The 11,694-nt window shown below is 41.3% G+C and overlaps 3 protein-coding genes across 14 annotated transcripts; 2 read left to right on the top strand and 1 right to left on the bottom strand.

Moving 5' to 3' along the window:
- Nucleotides 1-109: 109 nt before the first annotated feature.
- On the top strand, nucleotides 110-4,242 carry Ova (ovaries absent). 10 transcript variants are annotated; one of them, XM_078192317.1, is made up of 10 exons: nucleotides 110-682; nucleotides 766-843; nucleotides 1,124-1,416; nucleotides 1,524-1,664; nucleotides 1,748-1,945; nucleotides 2,025-2,204; nucleotides 2,269-2,779; nucleotides 2,891-3,168; nucleotides 3,409-3,475; nucleotides 4,114-4,242. In XM_078192317.1, exons 3-10 carry the CDS (start codon nucleotides 1,213-1,215, stop codon nucleotides 4,116-4,118), a joined length of 1,584 nt encoding a protein of 527 aa, XP_078048443.1. In that variant the 5' UTR covers nucleotides 110-682; nucleotides 766-843; nucleotides 1,124-1,212; the 3' UTR covers nucleotides 4,119-4,242. The 10 variants fall into 10 exon arrangements, with proteins under 10 accessions (XP_078048443.1, XP_078048441.1, XP_078048439.1 ...); XM_078192315.1 differs by having other exon boundaries at nucleotides 2,891-3,475; XM_078192313.1 differs by lacking the exon at nucleotides 4,114-4,242 and adding an exon at nucleotides 966-1,045 and having other exon boundaries at nucleotides 110-305; nucleotides 2,891-3,585.
- On the bottom strand, nucleotides 3,498-6,556 carry Pig-t (phosphatidylinositol glycan anchor biosynthesis class T). Its single transcript, XM_078192319.1, has 8 exons — nucleotides 6,138-6,556; nucleotides 5,878-6,055; nucleotides 5,570-5,804; nucleotides 5,333-5,500; nucleotides 4,977-5,274; nucleotides 4,758-4,910; nucleotides 4,423-4,669; nucleotides 3,498-4,348 (listed from the first exon to the last, which is right to left on the bottom strand). The coding sequence occupies exons 1-8, from the start codon at nucleotides 6,313-6,315 to the stop codon at nucleotides 4,090-4,092; spliced, it is 1,716 nt and encodes a 571-aa protein (XP_078048445.1). The 5' UTR covers nucleotides 6,316-6,556; the 3' UTR covers nucleotides 3,498-4,089.
- Nucleotides 6,557-6,885: 329 nt separating this feature from the next.
- Nucleotides 6,886-8,467, top strand: Borcs6 (BLOC-1 related complex subunit 6). 3 transcript variants are annotated; one of them, XM_078192321.1, is made up of 4 exons: nucleotides 6,886-7,109; nucleotides 7,240-7,770; nucleotides 7,963-8,123; nucleotides 8,298-8,467. In XM_078192321.1, the coding sequence occupies exons 1-4, from the start codon at nucleotides 7,023-7,025 to the stop codon at nucleotides 8,347-8,349; spliced, it is 831 nt and encodes a 276-aa protein (XP_078048447.1). In that variant the 5' UTR covers nucleotides 6,886-7,022; the 3' UTR covers nucleotides 8,350-8,467. The 3 variants fall into 3 exon arrangements, with proteins under 3 accessions (XP_078048447.1, XP_078048448.1, XP_078048449.1); XM_078192322.1 differs by having other exon boundaries at nucleotides 6,955-7,114; XM_078192323.1 differs by having other exon boundaries at nucleotides 7,048-7,140.
- The last annotated feature ends 3,227 nt before the right edge of the window (nucleotides 8,468-11,694 follow it).

Below are 11,694 nucleotides of genomic sequence, written 5' to 3'. Positions count from 1 at the left end.
ATCATTTAAAAAATGAAACACACCCATACAATACATACGCAAGAAAATAGTTCGTTAAGAGCAGTACGCATGCGCAACGGCGAGTACTCGGAATTGGCCGGAACTGGTAAAGAAGAACAGTCAAAGAACGGGAAATTTCTACTGCTTTGAAACCTTTTGAACTTTGTGGTTTGCATGAAAAGTGGTTTTTTTTACGGCTCCAGAAAAATGTTGCGCGCGAAAGCGTTGCATCTACGCAAAGAGGGCGTGAGCGAAAGTACACTGCCCAACTGAAGGTTCTAAGGGAAGATGTTGCTGCTTCGAAGGTGTAGTAGCCCTCCAAACGATCGAAACCGAGCGGGAGTTGAACCGATTCGAACCGCCATCTTGGAATATAACCGTGCTTGATCATTGCTAGACCTTTTGTTCGAGGAGGGAACTGTCAGTGCATGTACACATACATACGTTCAAGTTATTGTATTTCGCTTGTTTTTTTCTATTTTTGAACTAAAATCCGACGAAACATAGACAAGAACCTAAATTGTGGTTTTCCTGTTGTACCATTTGCAACGTATTCGCCAAGGCTTAGTGAATTGACTTTTATAAAAGAAGCACGTACGAGTTTCTCTATTCGTTACAGCCCTTATCGTTTCACAAGCGTTACGAAAGAAATATAAGTTAACTTTCTTTTGTCAATACCGTTGTACGTACTATAAAATTTCGATGTATTTTCTGCTACTGTAATTATGTACTCATACATTATATTTTATATGAATTGGTGTAAAGAGGGCTCTAAACAAGTGAAGCATCTGAAAATAGGGTGCAAAAGAGGTCGTTCGACCGTTACAAAAGCTATCGGACAAGGTATACGACACAAACACACGAATGTTTTCTGAAAATTAATAAATTTAATCTCTGTATTGTTCGTATAAAATGTAAACGGTCGTAAAATTTAAATTTACATAACGGTTTTTTCATATTCATAGACTCACGATTCTTTCACTTGCTGTTATCACTTCATCTTTTTCAATTGTACAACGTTTTTGACACTCGGACAAACAATGAAGTACTAAAATAAATCGATTTTTTACTCTCAAGTTTTATAATTTTGCAAATGTATTTTATAAACATTTTTTTCATACAGATTAAAAGTAGAAGAAGCAACAAATACTATAGAGTGTCCTGCATCTGAAACTCAAACTAGCCTCGAATAATGCCGATAGCTTTGAAAATATGAGATTCTCAACATTGGAAGAACAGGAGTACGCGGTAGGCTTACCTAAGAAACCGCTACTTCATACTGGGCAGACCATGATGACTACCGCAGACACCATGGAGATGAAAGAGAATAATGTGTTCGAAGAAGGATCTGTAGTATCCAATCTTCCTTTATTGTTTGCTAATGGGCATCCGACATCATTGGAAAAAATTACATTAGTATGGATAAGATACTTTATAATGTTTTACATATATAAGAAGTATTTGTTTTTTGTTCATTTGAAAAAATCCGATGTCATGAGACTAATGAGACTATTCAATTTCAGACACAGCTGGAACATTTTATAACATTCATGGTACAATGTTCGCTAGGCCATGACAATACAGATGCGATTACTGAGCCACGATGGTGGCCAAAAGAAGTGAAATTTACAAATCCTTTGGCAAGACCAAAGAGAATTAATGAAGTAATTTGATTAACTATGTTACAGCGTAAATATATAAACAAATAATATATTTATAATAATCAATCATATTTATTGTATTTTAGAACTGGATGGCTAATTTGAAGAAATTGGTATTTAGATGCTACACGTATCACAGAAGCGAATATTTGTTGCGTTTTTGTTCGTATCTGGCTCGGTATCCACAGGAAGATCTAGAGTATGTTAACAACTGGGATTCCACTACGAGCCTTTATCACAAAAGTACTGGAAAATTATTAGTCACATTTCGTAATGAAAACATGGTCAGCAGATATAAAAGAGTTGCACTTCAATTTGTGTAGTTTCATTATATATCTGAAAATACTTTTTTCTTGTTAATAGAATTATGACAAGAGATATGAGAGTCCACGAAAAAAATTACTCTCGTGTAACGGTGTTGCTATTTGCAATTCCAATAAGTTAAAACAACAGCATTCCCTTTTGATGGTGGAACCACCAGCAGAAGACATTTATTTGTGCGACAATTGCGATGCTGAGTTTATAGGCCTAGAAAAAATGAAGGTATTAAATATATTGCGCGATGTAAGCTAAATAAGATTATAGATTTAATTGCAATATTTTATAGGAACACGAACGTATGTGCTGTGAACAGGAACAAACCACAAATAATTGGCGATCCACAACACCGGATGTATTGACTGTGAAACCACCTGAGTTAAAGCAAGATCAATTCTTGGAATACTTTCGATTACGCCCGCCAATAGCGAACACTGCGACGGTCACAGAGGTGCATGAGGACACTCCCGTCGATAATAATGTTGCTGAACGAAGTTCACGACGTGTCCGCGGTTCAATTAACTTTGCAAGGTGCCCAAGTATTCCGTTTTCGTCTCCTGCTGGAATGCTATTAGCCAAAAAATCGAAAGCTATGACTCAAGGTACTCAGCAAGAAAGATTGGAGAGGATAGAGAGACATCTTGTTGCTCCTGTTTTAAATGGTTCATGTAAACCGAAATGGTTGGAAGCGGAGTTCAGTAATGACAGATGGATTGTAACGTATAAACCAAACAAAGAAAAAGTTGTAGACGACTACGTGCACCAATATCAATTTTTAAATACTGTTAAGAGAAAGCCAAGTGAGTACTCAACCATTAAACGTTTTCTTTATATGATAACGTTACCGAAGCATTTGAGTCAAGAGCTTGGAATCTGGTAGCACTATTACAAAGATTGTTTCTTTCTTTTAGTGTTAAGTATACATTCGCAATTGTTATACCTTGCTTGTCGACCTGTATATGTTCTTCTGACACAGCTGACACATGAACAGATAAACGATTTCAGACGAAATCCGTTGAAATATAAGTGTGTTGACCAAAAGCCGACAACAAATATCGACAACAATGAAACGTCAGTGAGAATGGTAGAAAATGTTTCGCCGAACGTATCTTCAAAACGCAAAGCACCGAGTGACGAAAATGACTCGAACTTGATGGAAAAAGGCTATGATGAGGTCCTTAGTGATGAGGCAAGTGTAGGAAATTTATCTCTTTCCAGTGTCACAGAAAGCTGTGGCGAGAACAATATAATTGTAGATCAATCAATAAAAGAAACAACTTTCTGCACAAATACACCAAACAGGATTACAGTGATCGACCTTTGTTCATCAGACGACGAAGAAAATTCAGTTCCATCTGCTCTCTCAGATGAAAGTAGGAAACCGTTGAAGTTCATCACTGATGCTGACGTAACAAAATCTTTGTTACAGAACCTCTCTTCGACGAAGTTCCATTTATCGACGAATCCGATAGATGAAACAAGCGGACGGTCGAATGGTAACATTTTTAATGATGATAGCGAAACTTGTACAAGCAAATACCGTAGTACAATGTCGAATGCGCGTATGAACATTTCCCCAATACTTAGACCGGCACCATAGTCCCTTTAAAACTCTGGTGCTTAAATATTCTCTGTACGCGCGTTATATTTGTTACAATATTTATTGTTTCTATTTTACACGATAATTAAACCTTAATAATATTTACGTAATACACGCAACTTCTATCATTTGCAGTGCATTGTAAAGTTTCATAAAATGATCCTTACTAACGTTTGTAACACGAAATCAATAAATTTTTCGGTATTTCCAGTTGGTATGTGTCTAATCCGACGTTATACAACAAAATATTGCGTGCACTTTTGATACTTTATGTAACGTTATGAGAAAAAAGAAGAAAAAAAGGAGAAAAACAAGAAAACAATAAAATTCAATTCCTAATCGTTTGCTTTTTGCGTAATCGTGATTGTTCCTGCAATTCGTTACATTTTCATAATACTTCGACTTTGTGTTTTATACTCTCGAGCGATATTTTTATCTTTAATATTACAAAGATAATTATCTTGCTTTATGAACACATATGTAGGAACAAGACAAATAAATCACATATTTTTATTCTTGTTTTTTCTTTTTTAGTTTGACAATCTTTTCCATTAAGGAAGCGAACAATTTTTCTTTCCAATTCATTTCTATCTTCTTCAAAACTAACGTTTTCGTGGAAATATTGTGAAGCGGACCAAACGCGAGAGCGACGGCTGTGCATGCCAAACAAATTACATTGTACGGCATGCTGAAGTCGGGCGTGGGTAGACTGATAAGTAATGACTCCGTTCTCAGCTGTACCAAGTATCCGGCTCTCGAAGCGTTGAAACTAAAATATTGTATCGTTAGTCAATATCAATGAAATCCTAATATACGTTTTCGATGAAAATTTGCTTATTTCACCTAGATGTTATGGTACTTCCGTCGAGCGGTAGTGCAGTGTAATTTCTCGCTATGGGAAGCAATGCGGTAATTACGGCTGAGCCCATATAAAATCCGTGATTAGCATCCGGTGGATATTCCTGCCACTTAAGAAACGAATAATCCATTTCTATGGAAAACCTAGTCACCGATCGTGCTGGTAAGCGCAAAACCATTTCAAGATAGTATGGACTTTTTCTTTCTTTGCCAGGCAGATAGCGTTGAGCCACTGCAATTTACAATCGTACGATTAATTGCAATGAATCTCCGAAGCTAATATAATAAAGAATACAGACATCTGCTAAATTTTCACTTACATGGAACTATTCTTTGTCCATCGCAAGTTATTGTAACAGAATGAAAATATACCAACAAGTACCATGGAATATTTTCTAATAGAACCACGTCAAGTGGTTGCCAGTAATTATTATAGAGCTTTGTTACCAGACTGCCCCTTTCCTGTCCATATCCTGCGAAAGAAACATATTATAGCTCTCCTATCTACACGCCTTTGCAAGTTAATATTTTATACATACCGATAATATATCTATTCGCGTATAAAATCGATGGATAGTTTAGACTAACTTTGGCGCCAGCGTTATGAGTGACTCCAATATTAAATATTCCTTTTGCGGAATGTGCTCTAATATCGTACACGGCTATTTCGTTCCGTTGACCACCTCGAAGACTAGTAATTTTAGCACTTGGCGGAGGTGTTAATCGGTATATCTGATTTGTATTGTTATTAGATACGTCTACGTATATATTGCTCAAGGAAGCAAGAGGACACGCCCCTTTAATACCCATTCCAAAGAATTTTAGAATTGACCAGTCCTAGGTTAAACAAGATATCAGTCTCAAGATTTGTTAGATTTCAATAAGCAGTAATTACCTGTGTTGTATCTACCATCGTATCGTATACTAACGAAACGGTCTGTCGTAACTCTAACGATGTTTTCGTACACACTGCGTTCGAACATATCACGCGAAAGTGAATTCCAATGGAATGGTAATTTGTATTATGAATGTATGCCGAATTCAACAGCGCTGCTAAACCTTTCTATAAACGGGAAACATCATGTTAATACTTACTTTTATAATCAAGGATAATTGTTCTTTAGAAGTATACCTTGGAATCGCATGGCAGTAATTTTTTGAATGGTGTTAAATTTTCTGTGCAAACTATTTCTCTTGGCAATGACGAGTAGCGTAAATGACTAGAGTTTATACTATTATTCTCTACAATACCACTAGGTCGGAATGTGAATTCCGGAGACATACTGTTCGAAGGATTAACAAAATTTAACGAGGCACAAAACAGTCCAGCCAGAGCATTTGTCAAACCTTTCCACTCGTTGTCGACACTGAGGAAATAGAAAAGAGATTAGAGACAGTTTCATTTTGCAAAGAATTTTCTGCGAAGCAACAGCAGCTTACTTGACAACATCTTTACTAAACCAAGTGGTGATTTCTGCACCTGGACCTGCATCATGGTAGGGATACCCCCATTTTTGGTAATTCCATAACCCTTTGGTCAAAGTGAGATGTAGTTCGTCTACACCGTGTCGACTTATAATTTCTCCAAGCCCTCTTGGAAACAAATGGGAATGTTGTACTGAAATATATACACATAAAAAATATGATTACATACAGTATTTTTAATTAACAACAACCCTTTATTATGTCTTTTGACTTACATGTTTTTATTTCTTTCGGCGCCTCCCACACAGTAGTAAATTGAAAATACGCGTAAACATGATTGCTTGATAATGGTTTTAACATTAACTCTTCGTCGAAGAAATCATTGTGCGGAGACACCGTTTCGATAATACCAAAAATCGTAAAAAATAGTAATGGTACATTTAAATGCGTCATGTTCAAACAAATCGACACTTAACCAATTTGGTGCACCGTGTTGTTGAGATTTGAGCCGTAAAGTCACAACTCAACATTTGACATTAGAAAAAAAAGAATGGTAATCAAACTCAACATTCACAAGCAAATCATTTTGCATTCATGTTTGTTCACATTCTACTATTACTTCCAGTTATTAATTCTTCTAACCTTCTAACCCTTGAATATCGGCGAGAGGAATGTAAACACGGGTGAACGTAAAAGTGAGCGTGGAACTAGATCTAGAGACTTTTTCGCACATTCTTTGTGGGATAGCAATGCAACAGTTGTTGGACCTGCGAGCAACAATAAGATTCTATTACTGATTTTTCAGTTACCCGTGGAAAGGTATTTTTTAAAAATTCATAAAAGTGTTTGTTTTCTGTACTATTACAAGTAGCGAGAGATTTGTAAATGAAAGAGAACTGTACTATGTAATCTGAATTATTATGATTTGAATGACGCGCGCCAATTCTCGAGTATTTGGTACACTCGCTGACGACCGCCACTATCGTGGGAACACCGTTTGTTTCCCGAAAGACAACTTTGGACACTGCTAACCGCTGGTACAAGTCACGAGGTGATCGATAGTTGTCGTAGGTTGTTATTCCGTGATCGAAAATGTCAGTAGTATTGAACAGTGTAATCTAACTGCAGGAAAAACAAAAAGTTCAAATCACTGACCAGACATGGACTCGGAAGAAAGCGAAGCACACTCGAAGCCCTTACCAATGCGCAGTGAAAAGAGCACTGCTATCGACTATGACGAAGATAGAGTAAGGTTGGAGTTGCTAGGTTGTGTTTATAGTTTAGTGTTCAGCCTATTTTTACTTTTACTTTCGAAGTTATCTTTCTCCTAATCACCGACGACAATACTAGGAACGTTGACCACTCTGATCGTTTCAGTTGCACGAGATGACAGCATCTTACTCCGAAATATCGTTCGATTCGCAGTCGTCACCGCCGATGTCGGAATTAAGATCGTTGATTGATTCGCCGGACATAGACGGTACAAAATTCTTGGAGGACAGTTTAGAAAAGATGAACGCAGCATGCGGTAGGCCAGATCAGTTGAATTTAAAGAACAGAGAAGAGAGTAGCCCTGTCGAGGACGAGGAATTGGATCCTCCGAGTTATCATAAGGCTATCGGGTATCTGCAATTCGAAGGAACCGTGATGCAGGACGGGGACATGGTGTTGTTCGTAGCGGAAGATTTAGAGAATAAAATTAAACTGTCGAGCCCGGTGACGAAAAAGGGGGAAACCCCGTCGTTTCCAGGCTCCCGTAGCTCGACTCCTTGTTTATACAGGCAGGCTCTGACACCACAGCTACCGCTTCTCGATCATAATATTTTAAACGAGCTGGAAATGGAAGCCAGGAAAATTGCGACATCGGTCGATGCGTTGACAGAGAATTTGGCTGCGATTTTGCACAGTGTAAATGTCTCGTCTCATTTTTGTAGTTATTGCTTTTCGCTAACATGAAAGATACGCGATGACAAGTACTACGGAATGTTTAGAAACTACTTTACCGGGAATCGATGATGGCGTATTTTGCGGCGTTAGCGGAAACTAACTGAACGTTTACTAACGGCAGAGACAAAAAAGATCGACGGATAAATTTTTCAGGCGTCGGCGTTGACGGTCGGATGTTTGGAAACGTACAGAGACGCGGTATGCAAAACATGCGACGCGATAGATCACAACATCAAATCGATGTACCAATTAATGGCCAAATGCGAAGAGTTATCCAAATCTATGGGACCAGTGTATAAATTAGCCGAGCAAGTGCGAGTATCGAATCCTTCGATTCCTCACTTAAATATCTTCTTCATTGACTGCTTACTTAAATTTGAATTTGATCAGCCATGGCAACTGAAGGAGACATTCAAGTGTGATAAACTATAACACTCGCTGTCGTTTTACTCGTTTTACTGACCTGTCGCTTTCGTACGTTTTTTCAGTAAGGAGATGAAGAGGATGCTGGAGCTATTCGAGAATGCTATGAATCTGTGAATCCCGCACGGTGAACCCGTTTCTATTCCCTCATTGTTTTCCGTTCTTTCTACGTGTAACGATAGCGGTTGTTTCTGGAATTGTACATGAATGAATTAAAAGTTAATAATATAAAGAGGGTGCGACAAGGTTTCTTGCCATTCTTCTTTTTACTTAATTAACGGACAGGCCGAGGACAAAGCGCGGATGGAACGGTCACGAGTGAAAGCAAGATTTCGCTGCGGCGCAGTGTTTCCTGCGGCGCTCGAACAAATAAGTCGAGTCAGACACGGAAAGAGCAGAGTTCGGGCGGTCGGTCGGTTCATTCTAGCCTGTTCTTTCATTTTTTTTTTTTTTTATTTCTGTTTGCACGCAGAGACACCTATACGTATCTTTCACGGGGCGATTCTACAATGAACGGGGCTGGGCTCCTCTTCCCTTTCAGGCCGCGAGCGTAAAGTTTGCCGGGAAAACCCGCGGGCATTATGCTCCCTATCCATTCTGGAGCCGGGCACAATGTCATCGCGTAATTCGAGCGTATTTGCTCGGTTCGGTGGCCCGTTGTAAACCGGAGCGGTAAATAACATTATCAAAAAGCGACAGGCGTCGCGACGCGCGCCTCATTTAGCGCATTCGGCCGCGTGTAATTATTAAAGACAGGATGATTTTAATCCGACACACGGCGGAAAAAGGGGGGGGGATGGAGGAGGAGGAGGAAGCGGCAGGGGTGATAGCGGACAAACACCTCTTTAATTTATCCTCCTGTGCCCGACGCCCATTCAATGCGCGGGCGCGCGCGTGTAGAATCCGCTGCGGCAAACAGCTTCACGGCACAACACGTCTCGACACGCCGCAACACGCCGCGCCGGTACACGCCCGCGTATTGCTCTTTAGAAGGGTGCTCGCTCTTCCGCGCGCTCTGAATTCCCGTTGTCGGATACTGATTCCCTTCCACCAACGAAGGGGAGACCATCCGCGGAGGAAGGACACAGTCTTCGCATTATCCTGAAGCCGTTTAAATTACCATTTAAATGAGCTCCACGTACGCGGTCGCAGTACGCGGAACGGGCAAAGTCGTCCGGATTCACCGGCCGAAACGAGTATTTCCAATTTTCCAAAGAACGAGAACCGATTTGTCCTGTAATAAACGCGTGCTCGTCGCAATTAACACCTTGAACATTGCGGTGTCCGCAGTCGCGAGATTGATCCGTGAATCGCGGATCTTTATGCAAATTGCGCGAAGACTATGTGTTGTCGATAATTGTGGAATGCTTGACCCTGGCGATCCATCGCTTTTAGCTCATTGTATACGCTTCGCGGATGACGAGATCGTTCCAGTGAAGCGGACAACACGCAATTGGGAAACGAAGCGTGACACGCGTCGCACACACCGCGGCGCTTTGCGCAAATATCGATGTCTCCACGGGTCTGCGTTTCTTTTAGCCGCTGGCCACCGGCCGGGAAGGGGCAACAAACGCTTGAAAGAAGACACCCCAACTCATTACCAAAGAAGCACGAACGGATGTTCATAGATACGTGCGCGAGACAGGGTTAAAGACAGGACAAAAGGAGAGAGAGACACGTCGGTTTCCTGAGATTCGCCGTAACCAGCTCTCGGGCGAAACGAAAGAAAGAAGATTCCGCGTGACGGCAAGTCTTTTAATTAGGCGGTCTGTGATCTACCGAGCATTTTTCGTTTCCCTTTACGCTCCCTGTTTCTTTTTCTCCTCTCGTCGTCGTCGTCCTCCCTCTTTTTCTCCCGTCTTTCTTTCTCTTCCTCCGCCCTTTTCTCGATTCCTGCGAGCCCCTCACGCATGAGCACGAGCCGTCGCGGTTCGATCGCGCGTCACCGCGTCCTACGGTCACCGTTTCATCGCAAAAAGATTCGGTTTCCTCCTTCGCGATTCCCATTTCGTTATCTTTCAACTTCCAACGGGTAATTAATTTGAGTGCCTAACGACCGACGCGAACGGAAAAGTCTTGAGGCCGGCGGACGTCGTCCCGCACCGATATGCAATGCAATCAGTTTCCCCGAGAACTTTTGAATCGTTACTTCGGCAGAATCGGATAATAAAAGATATTCCGCCTTCCCCCGGTCCGCTGTTAGGACTACTGATTAAAACTGAATTAGGACAGGGAAATGTCCCCTATCTCTCCGTGGTGAGGGATGTCGTCGAACTGTGCAGTTATCTTCTCGCTGGTATCTACGAAACATACTTACTACAAACGATAGCATTGCGCTTAGGTACATATCCACACGGTAGACACTAGATACTAGATACCGCTGGTAGTGCTGAACGTCCATTATCTATCGCTGAGAAAAATAACAACTCTCAGTTCGAAATGGCGGAATACTGGGGCAACGGCGTCCAGTGCAGAAGGGATGAAGATAGGAGACAAGAAAGATTGATGAGTTCGGATAAATAACCGCAACGGACCGGTGGATAATGCAATTGCCGTCTCGCGTGTCTGTTTACTTGTTAATCCATCTATGAGGCGAGCGTGGACTTGGCACTTGGTAGACCGAAGATAACGTAGTAAACCGCAATCGGTTGATTAGATCTAAAACGAGGAAGAAAGACGGAGACACCCGTGAAGGGTAGAAAATTCGCAAGATAGATAAATATTCATAGTCACTGGTATTTGAGTAAGGATCCATGGCGAGTTATATAATAGCACCGACAATGTTATACAGTGGTTGTTCGATCTAGCAGAGTTCTTTGCAGATCTGTCCAACGGAACTATGATCGATCTACGGTCCGCCGTCGTCGGCATCCGAGAAGTTGTAAACATCGGCGTCTATTGGAACGCATTGCTTTTATTTATTCCAGCGTGACCGGTCATTGTCGGGGCCGCTGCTCGCATTAATTATTACATCAGCGATGAGCATCGAACCGCAGGAGCATGAGCACGCGCACGCGGTCCGGTGGAATCTAGTTTCGCGGGTGAAAAGCCACCGTGTTGGATTCATACGGCGAATTTTGCCCGTCAGAGATGATCTTCTTCGGGCAGGTTCGTTTTCAATGATTTTTACGACGTCCCCTCGCCATTCGAATCCCCACGAGCATTCGGCCCGAGAGGTTCGACGCCAGATGCCCGATACGATCGAAATTTTCGATTCCATGCTCGCTCTCCACTCTCTGCACTCTTTCTCACACGCTCTCTCCATCTTTCTCTTTTCCACTCTCTCTCTCTCTCTCTCTCTCTCTCTTTCTCGCGCGAATCGAGTCTGCGGCAACCTTCGTGGGGAATCGCCCTCTCGGCGAAAGACGAAGTTTAAGGAGCCTTCAAGAACCGGCCAATTAAATTGCGATTCGCAAATTAACTTTGGTAATTATGAGTAGGCTTCGAGAGCGCCGCGATGAG

The sequence above is a fragment of the Augochlora pura genome, chromosome 10 (genome assembly GCF_028453695.1).
Source record: "Augochlora pura isolate Apur16 chromosome 10, APUR_v2.2.1, whole genome shotgun sequence".
Lineage (NCBI taxonomy): Eukaryota > Metazoa > Arthropoda > Insecta > Hymenoptera > Halictidae > Augochlora > Augochlora pura.
Note: the sequence above shows the minus strand (reverse complement) of the source record. Positions and strands in the feature narration are given on the sequence as shown.